General features: G+C 38.5%; 1 protein-coding gene across 2 annotated transcripts in view; it reads right to left on the bottom strand.

Moving 5' to 3' along the window:
• Positions 1-10,438: 10,438 nt before the first annotated feature.
• The window catches only part of COLEC12 (collectin subfamily member 12), a 73,257-nt gene continuing 67,246 nt past the window's right edge, over positions 10,439-16,449 (bottom strand). Inside the window, exons 7-10 of one of the 2 annotated variants that reach the window (XM_081918075.1) lie at positions 16,049-16,185; positions 14,788-14,897; positions 11,874-12,019; positions 10,439-10,972 (exon numbers count right to left, since the gene is read on the bottom strand). In XM_081918075.1, the coding sequence (XP_081774201.1) occupies positions 10,953-10,972; positions 11,874-12,019; positions 14,788-14,897; positions 16,049-16,185 (413 nt within the window). In that variant the 3' untranslated portion in view covers positions 10,439-10,952. The remainder of the gene's footprint in view (positions 10,973-11,873; positions 12,020-14,787; positions 14,898-16,048; positions 16,186-16,449) is intronic. The other variant, XR_014170127.1, reaches the window with a different exon arrangement.

The raw sequence follows: 16,449 nt of genomic DNA on the forward strand, positions 1-16,449 counted from the left end.
TTATGTGCAAATTTGTAAGAAAACCAAATAGGAAATTGTTCCTTTAGTGATACTACTGCATAGCTAGATGTTTTCTTTTTTATATATATATAAATTTTTATTAAAGTTTTTCAATACAATTGCATGTTTGGTAGAACAACATTGATTGCTTAACATCTTTTCATTACTACTTTGGACTTCCTCACGTCTCCCGTTCCCACTTGCATCATTGTGAAATTATTTTCAAGCAAATTATCATTTTGTTCTCAATCTTAAATTCAATCATCAAAAATACAGTCTCTTCCTTTCTCTTACAAGAAATATATACTTTCCTTATTTCCTTTATAATCAAACTCATATCTAGTTTGGTGGTAGACAGTTATTTCTACTCTGACATCCTTGTTAGCATTCAACCAAATTACAATACTTTTGTAAATAAATCTTGAATTTCTTCCAATCTTCTTCAGCCCTCTCCTCTCCCAGGTCTCGGATTCTGCCAGTCATCTCAGCTAGTTGCATATAGTCCATCAGCTGCATCTGCCATTCTTCCAGGGTGGGTAAATCTTGAGTCTTCCAGTTCTTGGCGATCAGTATCCTTGCTGCCGTTGTTGCATACATGAAAAATGTTCTGTCCTTCTTTAACACATTCTGGCCGACAATACCCAGAAGGAAGGCCTCTGGTTTCTTAGTAAAGGTATACTTAAATACCTTTTTCAGCTCATTATATATCATTTCCCAGAAGGCCTTCACTTTAGGGCAAGTCCACCAGAGGTGAAAGAATGTTCCTTCAATTTCCTTACATTTCCAACATTTGTTATCAGACGAATGGTATCATTCAGACGAATGGTACCATTCATAGCTAGATGTTTTCATTTCCTTAATTCTCTGGAGACTGAACACTTCTTCTCACCAGCTTATAAAACCATGCGGATTCATCTTTAGGTAAGATCACTCTACACTATTTGTTTATTAAAACACATGGCACAACACAGTTGCCAGTGCGGTGGGGTTGGGGGTTGGGGAGAGACTCACAAAACCTCTTTATTCCAGATTGTTTTTATGGTCTATTGGGAAGACTAAATGAAATGTTTCTTATTTTTGTTGACATTGCTATCCTCAGTGGTGCATGAAAAAATGGTAAAGGCCACTCTTTCATAACAACCCTATTTCTCCTTTTAACTCCCACTGCTCTTAAAAGAGCAGTGTTATGAGTATGTTATGAGTAACATATAGAGTATTTTAGCCTGATATGACCCGGTGGAGGGGGGGGGAGGGAACCCACAAATGGGAACATCCCTTTTGGCTGATCTGCGAATGCCCATTATTGCCAATTCTTATTTATTTACTCACTATATTTATATAAATGCACCCAATAACATTGTTCTCTAGGTGAATTGCAACATAAAAATGATACAGCACAATTGAACACAAAATAATAAAAACAATCCCAGCTGGTGGGGGAGGGTGTGGCTTGCCAGTAAGCAAGATGAATACTTGGATTGTTTCCTCAGCAGAGGAAGAGACCTGGTGCCTTTCTTATTCAGTGGCTTAAAACTATTGATTCAGAACTAGAGATATCCCCCAGGGAAAATAACAAGTGTTTAGAGCTCCGGGGCCACACAGCTAAGATGGTGGCACTACTAGAGAAGTAATTATACACTTTGGCAAGTACGTACTGAAGGAGCAAATTTTAACTGTACTTCACAATTTTCGAGTCGTGAAATACAACGAAGAGCAAGTTCAAGTTTATTAAAAAGTAGACCTTAACAGTTTGAAGAGGTAGCCCTGTTTTAAACCAATCACAAGAAGTATGAACTCAAAGAGGCAAATGGGCAATGTCACAAGAACATCAGTATTCTAATGTTTGTTGAAGTTGTTATAGTTCATTGTAAGAGAGAATAAAATTACTTTTCCAAAAAGAGAAGAAATCCATCCAAAAATGAATATAATATTTATTTTCAAATAACAAAACTGTTAATGTTGAATTAAGATAATTAGAAAACAAAGTATACATTTTCCCCATGTGAATGAACTTTCCTGGGCTGTCAGATCAGCATAAGAGGTGCTTATCTCTGGCTCATCATTAGCAAGGAGACCAGAAGAAGAAACATTCTCAGTGGTTGCACTGCAAGTTGTGGGGGTTTTTTCCCCATCAATTTGGAATAAAAAGCTCATTCCCTTTTCATTTTTGGATTGCAAGAAAAAACAAACTATTAATTAATTAATTTATACAAGAAAACAAATATCTCAAAGTGACCTAAAAAAAAGATACAGTTAAAAAATACAAAAGTCAAAGATAAAATTATGAAAATACTAGAAGTTTCACCATTTGCAAAATAGCATTAAGATTATGACATATTGAATTTGTATATTGCCCTTCATCCATAGATCTCAGAGCGATTCACACGACTGGTTTGTAAAGCTGTAAAGTTTATCTACATAGCTGAGATAATATCCTGAATAAATTTAATTGAAAACTTGACCTTCCTCCCAAATAATTTTCCTCTGGGCATTCCTCTAAGGCTTCAGTGGTTAACCATAAGAAAAAACAATACCATATAAAAAAAGCTAATCAGGAAGAATTAAAAACCACAGAGTGAAAGTAACAATCCAGAGTTCCCAATTTAAACAGTTTCTGGCAGAATTAAAACACTAAAATGTTTTATGAGGGGGCAAGGAGAAATTTCCTTGGCGGGGCATTCCAGAACCTATTGGCAGGAACTGTGAAAGGCTTCTCCCTGCTGCCAATGAGGCCTATTGTGAGTCACTGGGACACCAAGAGGCCCCCATCCGATAACAGTCTGTACAAGCGGGCAAGTTCATTCATCCATTTTGGTTTCTTCTTGATCGGATACCTCTGGGGAGGAAAACAAAACAATCAACCATTCCTTTGTAGATCAGAACTTGTTAGTGGTGTCTGCCCTGTGGAATGCTCTCCCAGCAGATGTCAAGGCAATAAAACAACTATTTTACTTTTAAAAGACAACTGAAGGCAGCCCTGTTTACGGAAGTTTTAAATGTCTGATGCTTTTTGTTGTTTTTAATATTGTTTTTAATATTCGGTTGGAAGCCGCCCAGCGTAGCTGGGGAAACCCAGCCAGATGGGCGGGGTATAAATATATTATTATTATTATTATTATTATTATTATTATTATTATTATTATTATTATTTGCTCCACTAGGGTTGCCTTATTTCAGAAAGTAAAAACCAGGACACCCTCAAAATTGTTGAGTTTTTTTAGACAAACGCCAAAGTTGCTGAGCCAAACAATTGTCCTAAGATCCAGAACAATACGCCACCTTTTGGAATGATTCCCCCCCCCCCGAATGTTAATTCCACCTTTGAAAATCCCGGTAATGTCCATGAAAATCCAGATGTATAGCAGGCCTATCCCCACATACATTGAGAAAATAGGACACTTGGGAAGGTCTGTGATTATTTTTTCTTTCTGCAGTACAATTGGAACCGCCCCCCCCCCCCCCGCTAGGAGCTTTAGGGAAAAGTCCACAAAGGCCGCAAATTAAGTTTTAGAAGCATATGCACTATTGAGTTCTGCAGCAGACACCTAGGAGCTTTGCCAATTTCATTTGCTATGAAAAGCAGGCAAGTAAAATGGGTAAGAATTGGGAAATGAAACAGGCCAGAATCATGGAAAGCAATATTGACAAAAGGTCCTGTCACAAGGCAATTATCTCCCCTCCCCCACTTGACTGGGAACTGTGCTGTGATGATTTGCAGGAGGCTTGCTCAAAGGAAAAAAATGCACTTGGACTTGACTGAGTCACTTGTTTTTATGCATACCAATAAACTTTGTTGTTGTTATTCCAGTTGGCTAGCTGAAAAAATAGTGTGTGTTTATTTTTTAAAAAACGGAATGAATGGATCAAAGAAATACTATTCCTTTGGATAACTGTACATCAAAGATGTTCTGATTTTATTTACTTTTCCACTTCCTGGCATAAGAACAGTTTGTTAAGTGTACTTATTTGTAACAGCGTTCGTGCAACTGGTTATTGTGCCAGTAGGTGTCAGAACTGACCCAGAAAACATGCATGTACTGTTTGACTTCTGTTTTCCAGCTTGGGCTTGATGTGCTAGAAACTTGCAAGGCATTTTGACTGCATCAGTGATCCAAAGTAGAGGTCACGTTGGTTCTGTTTCAGCACAGCTGGTACATTTTCAAATTAGTAAAGGGCATGTTTTATTTGGAAGTATTTTTCTGTACTTACTAATCCTAGGGAATGTCCTAAGCAAGCTCAGTTGAAAACGTGTTTGCTTCCTCATCCCTCTCGTGCTTTATAACGAAGCTGCTTCTCCTTCTACTGTTCTTATTCCACTCTGACAAAGTATGTTTGCTGTTCAGATAAGTAAGAATCTAATTCAGTTAAAACAAGCTAGCCTAGCCATTCCCAGTTTTTCATGAGTCATTTCCTGCATTGGTCCACCCACCTTACGATAAACAGGAAATAATTTTTCTTGGATAGCAAGTGTGCTTTAAACTCGAAGGCATCACCGTAGTAGAATATGCCTAAATTAAAAACCTTCATGTGTAAAACCACAACTTTGAAAATCAGAAGGAATCCACGTTACATGAAACCACGGATACCATGTAACCAAAGTCACTTAAGAGCGGCTTCTTTAAAAAAGCCTAATGTTTAGTTTGGCGAAAGGCAGATAGGATGGCAGTGCCAGCAAATAAAAATTATTAAAACTGTATAATAGGTGGTTCTTTCCAAGAAGAGTCCAAAATATCTTCGAAACAGAAATATTTAATTGTACCGAAAACAAGTATGGTCCAAATGCAACACAGAGAGAGTGCTTGAGGCTTCATTGGCTGTAACAAGAGTGTATTTTATCAGTTACACCTAATATGCCAGTTGTACTCTTCCAGGAAAATGAGGGTTGACCCATGCTTCTGTTAAGCTGAACAATGACTAATACAGCCCTACATAAGCTTGTGAGCTACCAAGCCCAATCCATATACGGTGGCCCGCTAAGGTCTTGTATTTTGTTGCCTGCTTAAATAAACCAAAGCAAAAAATGAAAGTGTGCAAAAACTGGCCAAATGCATTAAAAAGGGCCAATCCCTTGAAAATTTTTGTTTCAGAACTTGTATAATAGTGACTTCCAGTTTGCTTTTTCTGCTGAAACTCAAAGTAGGCTGGCTGTTAAAAACAACAATAACAAGAACAACAACACATGTTTTATTTCAGCCTGTCCCCCTACCCCATTATACAATAGAGGTTTTTAGGAATCCATTGTATGTACATCCATAGGCTGGGAGGTTTTACTTCATGGATATCAAAGAAAATCCAGTTTCCTTAGTTTTGCTTGGCATACACACTATACAGCTAATTATGGATCTTGGCCCATAGTTATTCTTTTAACCCTTTATGAGGCTTTCATTTAGGCATCCTTTTCATTTCATTTTTTTACATTTATTCCCCTCAGAAAATGACATAGAACATTTGTTTTCCAAAATCTCTTGCCCACACTGACTCTCAATTCTACCACCACATTCTGCTTTGACTGGATTATGCATAAGAGATCACCTGATTAGTTTAAGCAGCTTACTCGGTATTTCCAAAGTGGTCATGCGAGAATAGTGCAAAGGAAAGCCGTTTATCTTTAAAGACAATAAGAATACTTGACAAGCCACACTATAGTAACCTGATTTCTAGTTAGCATGAATATGTTTTATGCTTTGATTTACACCATGTACGGTAGTTAATATCTTATGAGAAAAAGCCATATCACCATAAAAATTGCTTTTGAAGAAAAAAGACCTGTCCCTTTAGGCTTATCATCATGTGTTACGCAGATTGTCATCTGCTATGCAACATTGCAAATAGCATTTTATTACTTCTACTGTTATTTTCAAATAGGTTTAAATAAATAATCAATCTGATTACAGTTCCCCCCACCCATCCTGTACCTACTCTACCCCTGTTCCTAAAACAGAATGCCTAGGGTGCAAAGAAAAGAGGAAATACAGATATCAGAAAAGACAGAAGAGAGGAGAGGTTTATCTTCTAAATCAGGAGCTAAGACCAACAAGTTATCAAATTGAGTTTTTTCCAAACTTCCTTCTTGCTGTACAGTGGTACATCGGGTTACAGACGCTTCAGGTTACAGACTCCGCTAACCCAGAAATAGTACCTCAGGTTAAAAACACTTTCAGGTTAAGAACGGACCTCCAGAACGAATTAAGTTCTTAACCTGAAGTACCTTGTTTTAAAGCGCCTCTCCCCCCCCAGTACCACCCCCTGCTTGCTCTACTCAAACTTCTGCAGGTGTTTAAAATAGGCACCTTTTCTTAGTTACCCTCCATCCTTGCTCTATTCAAGTGTCTGCCTTTGTATAAAACTGCCATTTCCCCTCTCCATTTCCTCCATCCATGCATTACTCTAACTTCTGTTGCTTTAAACCACCACCCACTGCCTTCACTTTTGCTCCCTTATCCTGCCCTAACTTCATGCAAATCCAAGATTGTGATGTACCACAAATCCTTCAATGGGGAGCACTTCACAATGACATTCTTACATTTTTATTACATAAAGAGAAATGGAAGATTTTTTTATGGCAAATGAAGGGATTCAGTTTTTTAAAAGCCTCGTCTTCCAAGTAATTTGACACTCTAATTAATTGTGAAATGACTGACAGATTTTTGTAGTTCTTTAAGTAATTGCCTTCTGGTTTCTAGCAAGAGTTACAAAAACACACATTCTTTAGCATAAGGCATTTGCAGCCTTATTAATACTGAATTCCAACTGGTACATAAACAAAACAGTCTTCAGTAACTTTACTATGGAATTTCTGCATTTCATTGTGTATTTTAGACTGATTGCATACTTTGCCCTTGCTCTCAATGAGTATAAACGTTTAAGTTTTTCAACTTTGTTAATGTGATCACATCAGTGAAATCATCCAAAATACTGTAATGTATTTGGTTCATACAGACACAAGGTGAACCAAAACACACAGAGCCAAATGCAATTAGGAGAATCTGGAGACACTGATAGCTCTTTGGGGACAGAGAAAGCATAAAGTTGTTTCTCCAAAATAATTTGTCTGTACCCTACTCTACGGTAAGGCCAAGGTATTGTAATCATTACATGGAGATGTTTGCAATTATCCCTGGAAGGCTTCCATCATACTTCTAGGGATACTATAATAACATGTTGTTATTGTAAGAAAAACACTGGGGCCTAATTTGAATAGTAGAGTGCTTGGTATCTGGTGGGTGGGGCTTGTGTTTTGCTCCAGAATCAGTCCCTTCCTTCAGTGTGTGTTCAGTTATGAATGTCAGTTAAGAGGGATCAACTGCCTCTTCTCATTTCTTGCCTCAGACCTGCCCCATGATGTTGTTTTAGTTTCTCTCATTATGTTATCTTGTTAGAGTTTTCTCTCAGTTTATTATTAAAGCTTGAAACAAAATTAAAAAATCCTTCCAGTAGCACCTTAGAGACCAACTAAGTATGTTATTGGTATGAGCTTTCGTGTCCATGCTCATACCAATAACAAACTTAGTTGGTCTCTAAGGTGCTACTGGAAGGATTTTTTTTTATTTTGTTTCGACTACGGCAGACCAACATGGCTACCTACCTGTTATTAAACCTTGTTTACATTTACGTGAGCCACTTATTTTTCTCAAAGAAAAAGAAACTGCTGAAGAATGGTGGAAAATCCTAAACTTGGATGAGTGAGGGGATATTCCCAGTTTGCCAGGAGAATTTATTTTGTTAATCATCCCACCTCCACAACAATTCATTCTCTCTCTCTCTCTCTCTCTCTCTCTCTCTCTCTCTCACACACACACACACACACACACACACACACACACACACGTGATGCTGGTAGCAGCTTGCTGAAAAATTTACTGATGTGCACTTGAAAGAGGAAGAACATGTTTGTGATTACTAAAGTGGTGTTCCAAAGTGCTCCAAATTTACCTGTTTTCTCAGCAAATGGCAGCCATATTCAATCAGTAACTCCATGATAGCTCCAAGTCCTACTGCTTATGTGCTCACCTGGATTGACACCATGCATCAGTCAGTTATGCCATCTTCACTGGATTTGAGTGACTGGGATATCATATAAAAAGGTGGTGCTTGTGTGACACGGTCATTCACACAACAAAAAGTGGGGCAATGAAACTGGAGGCTAGAACTGACTGACAGTACTGTAAATCCCCATGTACAGGTACTGAGAGGTTTGGGGAATAGGCTCTCATGTGAATAATTAGTGTGTTGAAAAGGGTGGAGTTGGCCTTTATAAAGTATGGCAGAGGCCAAAGGGCTTCTGTATGTACCTACCTTGCATTCTGTATTATGGTTTCAGTATGTAGCTACCTTGCATTCATTTGACATTTCCCATGGTACCACAAATCTGCTAAAATCGTACATTGAGCACATGATCACTTCAGCATGTGCTCAACTCATGCAGTGTCAGCTCAACTCATGTGGCCCTGTGTGAATTGTCTGCAGATTTATCAGCTGCATCATACAGAACTGGTCAGATCTGTGTGGGAACAGATGGCACCAATCTCTAGGAAACAGTAACTGCAGGCTTGACTGAAGGAACAATTTCTCAGAGAAAGGGCCTCTTGCAAGCTGTTCTGAACTTCCTTCTACTCTTAAATATATTCCTTGAAATATTTTAAAAAACTAATAGTGTAAATATTTTGTGAGCCCTGTGACTTGTCATGATTGATCAGGCACAGCAAAGACATGGCAGAACAGTGGTCAGGCAGGAGACTGAAAGGTAGGTATGGTGCAGTAAGTGATTTTTAGAATGGCTAGTCTTGTCTGCTATGCCATGAATATTGAATTGTTTGTGTAAAGAAGCCAAAGCATTCTGGTATTCTGGTTTCACAGTTACACATTGTTTTTCATTGTTTATCTTGGTTGGCATGATTACAGAGTGCAGAATGTAATAGCTTCCCAAATGAATGGAAAAAGGACCATGACAAGGAATGGTTGAAGACTTATTCTGGCTAGAGACTCCTTCTGGAACGAGCCATGTCTTCTGTCCTCCTTTGTCTAGATATGATGTCAAACTTGTGATCTGCATTTGCTTCTGCACATGATCAGTTTGCTTGCTGCATGACTAAAGGAATCCCTTTTAGGTGCTGTGAACTTTCAACAGAAGTAATCACAAGCCATTCCTAGCAAATCTAAACACACACAAACAGTTGGATGGTGCTATCCATGCATAAACCTCACATAACTCTCATGAAGGTCAAAATGTGCGACATGTCATTTATTTTGAGCACAAAATTTACTTGAAGCAAAATTCATTCCTGAACATTATGCTTGCACAGGAAGTCTTAATGCCAGCATTTGTGCCAGCTGAGGACCAAACTAGAAGCAGATGCATGTAAGTTCTCTTCAGTGTCTTTAAAAGACAACAGCACTCAAACCCTTTTTGGAATGGTTGTCAAGTAGCAGAGGAGCAGCACTGGGAAAGGAGGCACTTAATCTATCCCGTAAGACGCAATTCTTCCCTGCCAAGAAAAGAGGTGCAGCTTGGAGGAATTGATTGGAGCGGAAACATGGCTAAAAAGGAAAGGGTACTGTTGTTCCATTGCCCATTAGCTCCTCTCAAATATTTTGGGGGTAAGCCAACCAACCAACCAACCAACCAACCAACCGACCGACCGAAAAGACATTGAGGACAAGTTACACACATTGAACTACATGAACTGTCTAGTTTGGCTTTACGTTTCCATTTGTCTGTATTACAGTTGAGTTCTTGGCAACACAAACCTTCTAGATAGGAAGGAGATACCAGGAATGTAGGAATCTGCCTTAAAACAGTTGAGACTATTTGTCCATCTGGCCCAGTATAAGTAGTTGTCCAAGGTCTTTAGCAGAGGTCATCCCCATCACTATCTACTGATCCTTTGACTTGGAAATACTAGAGACTAAGCCTGAGGCCTTCTGCATGCAAAGAATCTGCTCCGCTACTGAGTTCTGGCCTCTGCACTCATTGGTGACACCACTTCTTTGAAGACAGCATTGTAGCAGTTGTTAGGCTCCCATCTGTACATGGTTTACTCTGCATATCTTGCAGTCATTCCATCACATGAAATGGAACCAAATCAGAAAAATGGTATTAGACAACCGCATCATATCTATCTTTGGGATCACAACTTGCTCTATGCTTAGCCAATGCGGTGGCATCCAGATGTTTTGCAGCACTGCTATGCCCCCAAACATGCGAAAGGCACCAGATTGGTGATGACTGCTAAAATACGGCAAATGCCACCTACAGTCAACTTCAAAAGTTATTAAACTAGGGTAATTTATCTGGCATATATATTTATCTAAAAACTGTGTTTTAAACTGATGAGACTTATACCTGACAATCATTTCTAGTGAATTATAAGTAGTATCACTGCTATTTTCTTTGGCTTCTGTGTACTATATTTATATAAAAAGTCAGTTAAAAAGACCATTGTAGTAAGCAAATATTTTGTACAAAAATACAAAAATTTTAAAAGTATATTCTATATTACTGATCAGAATTGGCCTATATATATTTATATATAAAATTTATATATATTTATAAATGTATATTTATATAATTTGCCAGTATTTGGGATTTTAGCAAGTGGCTATTGTGTTTACACAGTAGGTTTGTATCTTTTTTTCCTCCTGTGGAAAAGTCATGATTTGTAGTCATCTTGGCATAGTCCATTGTTTTATAAATCTTCAGCATCTGTATGTTTTGTGGTTGAAGAGGATCTATAGCTGGTTTAGTCCAATTGTATTTCCAATTGACGCATTTGTGCAACGTTGTAAAGCCCCTGAAAAATTAGAAGATAAGGCGGACGAATTGTGCTGATGAATTTTTTTCATCAATGTTCTCAGTGCTCCCCCTTTTGGTTGGGTGATGGTTCTGTCCCAGAGGATACTTCATCATTCAGGAAATCTCACTCATTTGTGTCTCTTATAAGGTTCACAGCCTATTACAATCCCAGAGCTTCAGCTAAAGCAGGAAAGGAAAAAATAATGCATTAAAGTGCTATAAACATAATATCTGTTTTTTTAAAAAAGCAATAGGCTAAGAGCAGAATTCATCACCTAAGAAGAGGCTAATGGCATGCAAATTTGATCAAATTCTGCCCAAAAGTTACAAAAAAATTAACATTTGTTTCTTCTACAAAGCAAACGTAAAGATGCCCAACACAAAAACAAAACACAAAACCTGGAAAAAATGCAATTCATTGGACTTTATCCATTCAGGAGAGGCTATTATGTCTGAAAATTTCATCTAATTCTTTCCAAAAGTTGCAACTATTTTTTAATTTTTCAATAATGGTGAATGGGAAATACAATTCAGTTTACTGTACTGGGATTTGGACTGAACTGAACAGCCTTCAAAGCACTTTATACTGAATCTGTGCCTTCTGGTATTGAAACTGAATCTTGTGGACGGTATATACCCCAGGTTGTTGTGGCTAAAGCTATACTTGTATTTCTGAATCCTGAACATGCAACAAGGTGTCCTTATGTGGTAACTTGGAAAGAGAAATCTATTGTATAGATTTTGCTTCGTGAAGAGGGGGGTATATTTTTGGACACGAACTGTGCAAGATACATGGAGCTCATATTTCCAAAGTGTGGGAGGGGGACTAGAGGGGCTGTACAGTCTCTGGATTCCTGCCAGCACCTTAAAACCTCAATGGCTTGAACAATAGAAACTGAACTAGAAATAAGCTTTGATCTGTACATGACTGGGTTGAATTGCAATCCTCTTCTAAGGCTTCCAACCAACTAGTCATATGCATAGAGGACTGGGTCCCCTCTTTTTCCAACTGTTTAAACTTGGCTTGGGGTTTGGCCCTTGTAGCAAATGAGAATTGATCCTAGTCAAGGTTCTAGCATACCTTTGTCCATCTCCTGCTCACAAATAAAACTGTTAACATCTTCACAGTGAAAGTCGTTCCAAAGCCCAGCATGGATTAACCCAGCACAATCTTCCCCAGGTCCATGGCCATGCTTCCAGTTATCGGGTTGTCCAGCGCTCCAGTTTCTTTCAACAAAACAGAAAATAGATCATTCCGTAAAACAAATAGCAAACCATCATGTGATACTGGGACAGATGAGAATAAGAAAGACAAAAACAAACCAACGACAGTCTGTTCTGAGCAGAAAACATACTCCTTATAACAAACAATGCATGACTCTTCCTGGAAATGGAAAACATCTGGGCTGCAGAGAAGAGAATCAATTCAACAAGCTGCCGAAGCTCAGAGACCTAAAATTAGTCCAATGAACTTTGTTCTGATTTGGGGATGGACAAGGATGCAGAAGAAGGGGGCGGAGTAGTCATGGGGCAGCATTTAGCTGCTTCCTCTGCAGCTGCAGATAAGCTACTGTGACATAAGGATGTCTTCCTGCTGGGTTTGCATTTGCATCCCCAAATCAAAGCAAACTGGTAGTTTCTTGTTATCCAATACACGGAAAGAAGCAGAAAATAAGAATTTTGAAATACCATAAACCCAAGGCATATTCACAGTTAACCAGCCAACACTTTGACAAAGACGGCTTTTCTCCCTATGTTTCTCCAACCCTCTGTTGCACCTTTGGAAGAAAAATATACTGTTTGCGTAGCAAAATACATTGCAGATTGGAAATGAACAAAAAATCCTAACAAGTCCTTTAGCCTTTACAGAGTAAGTTAGTATTCCGCTGAAAATTTTACATGATGGGCCCCAAATCACTTGATTTATTAAATGGAATGTGCTGCCAATCTCAGGATTTTAAAGGATCATCTGTGTTGAAGAAACAGCTTATTAAGGGCAGGGCTGTGGTTGCTGGCTGAAGTGGATGGCACAGCACCCAAAGCTAAATAATATGAGGATTCAAGAACATGCTTGTCCAGCTCATGGAGTCTGAGTGACATTTTGGGAAGGCACCAAGTTTTCTAGAAAAAAACAATTACATTTAGCTGAAGTGACTGTTGGTGTTTAGATCACAAAGGAACATGTAAAATACAACATAAGATAAACATTGGGAAAAGTTCAGAGGTGCTGCATAAAGTCACATGGGTCTATGCCTTCTGTGTTTGAAAGAGAGAGAAATAAAATGGAAATTTGGATTCAGATAAAATCAGACCCTCCCAGATTTCAGATGATAAACAGCAAGTGTACTTCCCTAAATTGCACTCTATACTAAAAATGAAGAGAGTTTCAATCTGTGGCTTAATACAAAGTAGGAGCAGCTCTGCCTGCCTGGCTGGCTTTCTGTCGGTGAACCTGCAAGTTAGGTACAGTTTCAAACCTCTCATATTTAAACTTCTTTCATATTTTGTTTTTATGTGACTTGGGCTGTATTATCATGTCCACTTCCTTACCTCCCATGCAATATGCAAGCAAACTCCCACTATACAGCCCTATATACTTTATCCCCACATACTATGGCAGATTCTGAGAAATGTGAGCCCTTTGTATTAGAATCAAGCACAGCATATTTATAATTTATAAACTAAAATATACTTTCCCCTGCCCTTCTATCCAGATATGGCACACCTCAAGCATAGTTCACTGATTTATAGATGTTAATATTCTATTGAAGGATAATTTAACTGCTTCTAAAGGCACTCATTGTGGATAAATGTCTAATGCTTCAATACTGGAAGCAGCAGTCTGTTCCACCTGCCCCCCTCCCCATCATACTGTGGACAGAGGACATGACTCAACTGGCAGCAGATGAGAAGGTGACTTTCCATAAACACAATAAAGATAGGAAGTTCCCTAATATATAGGCTCTTCATACAAATCTATTTGCTTGGATGTCTAACCACTGATTTGGTCTGGACTTGATTTATTCTAATTTAGCTTGTATTATTTGACTGTTTTTGCTTCTTTTTTGAAAATTCAATAAAAAGCCTGCTAACCTGACGGGGTTAAAGAGAAGTGGAAGGATACTATGTTCTAATATTTATATACACATAGCATTCATAGAAAGATACGAAGGGCTCAGGATGTGTTGAGACATAATGTGAATTTAGAGGTATCACCTTTGTTGACTTCACATAGCCATTTGCTCTCAAAGATTGAATACTAAATCTTCAAAGATCTAGAACACTGAGAATTCAAAATTTAACTTCATGTTGAGTTATGCTTGTTTTAGGAAGGTGATTTCAGTTACGTAACTGGGGGTTTCATCAAGATAAGACAGCACTAGCCAATTTTGTGTTACATCCTTAACAAAGTGCCAAATGTTAGACAGATTGTGACTGAAGGAGACAGGCATTAATTCACTTGGTGGGAACAACAGATTTCAGTTTCTGTGATCCAACATTGGCCCTAAATGAAACATTGAACACCCTGATTACAGTTTAAAAGGAGCTTGCTCAGTTTGATCTTCTAGTAAGTTTCAATGAAAATAAGAGAGAATATTTTCCTGTAACATGATGGCCTCTCTTTATGGGCAGTTGTAATACAAATTATTAAAAAATGAAGGATGAGTCCAAGAAAAAATATATCTGTGATTACTCTATCCCCAGTTTGCAATAAAATTCCATAACAAACTTGGCTTATTATGGTTCTATGATTCTTTTACTCAATGATCCATCTTCTTTTTTGGCAAGAAAACAAAACCTTGTGAATACAACAGAGAGAAAGCCTGAGTATAGAAGAGCAAAAGATAACAACATTTCATGGCAAAGCATTTCTTCAGAGGGTTGCAGCAATCTTTCCCATCTGCAACATCTTGTCTGCATGGTGACAAATAAAAAATCCAATAGCAAGAACAGTAGCAAAAGCAAAGAACAATTCATATCCTTCCTACACGTACATATATTCTGGTAAGGTTCCATCCAGCCATCGCCATTCATCTTCTTTCACTGAGTCCGTGAGGCCAATCCAGAAGCTGCCTTTTGCAACAACCTGTTTTTTTAGCCATTGCTGTGTACAGAAGAAAGTACTGGTTGCGTTATTCCATATCTCAAAACATGTAAAGTCTTTGGGCATAAAAGTCCCCCGAGTCCCTTTTATTCTAAGTTGACTACTTGTGGTTTTGAGTTCCATTGCTTATAACCTATTAATTATCAAAGTATAGTTATCATAAATATTAATTAAACAGTGACCACTTTTGCTTCAGACAATTGCCTATTAGCAAGCACCCTTATAGAGTCGAGCTACATGTCTTGCGAGATCCATGGGTGATTCTCACCTCTCCTCTGTTTCTTTTTAGTGAACTATAGCCATGAGGAAGAGGTCTGCCAGTTGGTAAAAAGCAGCAGGAGGGAAAGGGTAGGGTATGTTCAACACATTTTCTTGGTGCTGTTTTTCCAATCAACATCAACCTCCACACTCTCAGTCAAGCTAGTAGAGGGGTCGCCAACTTTTTTGTGCCCATGGGCACATTTGCAAACTGGATGAACTATTGTGAGCACCATGCACACACTGCAACAATGCTCGCATGCAGGCACACACACGTGAATACCCGCTTTCCCCTTCACCAGCAGTTAGGCTGGATAAAAAGCCTTCAATTAGCTACAAAAGAATTATCTTTTCAAGCCTAATTTCAAAGGTGGGAGGTTTTGGGGGAGCAGCACTGTGTGGGCACCAGAGAGGATCTTTGGGTGCATATCACACAGGTGTCACACTGACAACTGTCTAGAAAGCAAAAGGTATTATTTTCCCCTCTGGGGCCAATAATGCAACGGATAGGGCAGAATTTTGACTGGGGAAAATAGTATGATGGGAAAGAGTGATACTTCCTCACTCACTGATGCTGCTTTGAACAAATGGCAACGTCTAATCAATTCACTAAAAGAAAAATTCAGGAGATGAAGCACAGCTCCATGTAGCTTGGCCCTAAAAACAAACATTGTCGACACTTTTAAAGGAAGTTACTAGTACTCTTTATCAGCAACAGCCATGAAATTCCCTGCGTCGCTCTTTTGTGCAAATAGGCCGTTACTGAGTTTGGAGTTGGAACTGTTGGAAAACTGAAACTATGTAATAACCCCTGCTGTCCCCCACCAATATTTTGATAGCCATGTTGCTGAGGTTCCACCTCTAGTTGTCAGAGTATCAGATGTGGTTTATACCTGCTCCTCTTTACTGTTTATAAAAACCAAATGTGATGATTTTTCTTCACAGAAAGCCTTTGCGTCTTCAAAAATGGCTCTTTCCGATGAAAAGTAGTAACAATTGCCCGAAAAATTCTTCCAGTAAACAGGACAACCTGAAACATGGAACACTTTTGTTCAGCCAGTGAGCGATAGAAAATTGGGCCCCCATAAATACCTGAATTGATGTGATCAGTTCCTAAATGTCTGGACACCACTGTATTGTAGTACAGTGAAATTCCACAATTTAGGATCCAATCAATTTGACAAACAATACCGACTCCAGAATATAATTTGAATGGCATTTCCATTCATAGAGCTGCAGTCATATCTTTCTAACAATCCGGCTTTTAAATATATTTTCTGACAAGTATAAAGGG

The sequence above is a fragment of the Podarcis melisellensis genome, assembly GCF_964234715.1.
Source record: "Podarcis melisellensis genome assembly, chromosome: 7".
NCBI lineage: Eukaryota > Metazoa > Chordata > Lepidosauria > Squamata > Lacertidae > Podarcis > Podarcis melisellensis.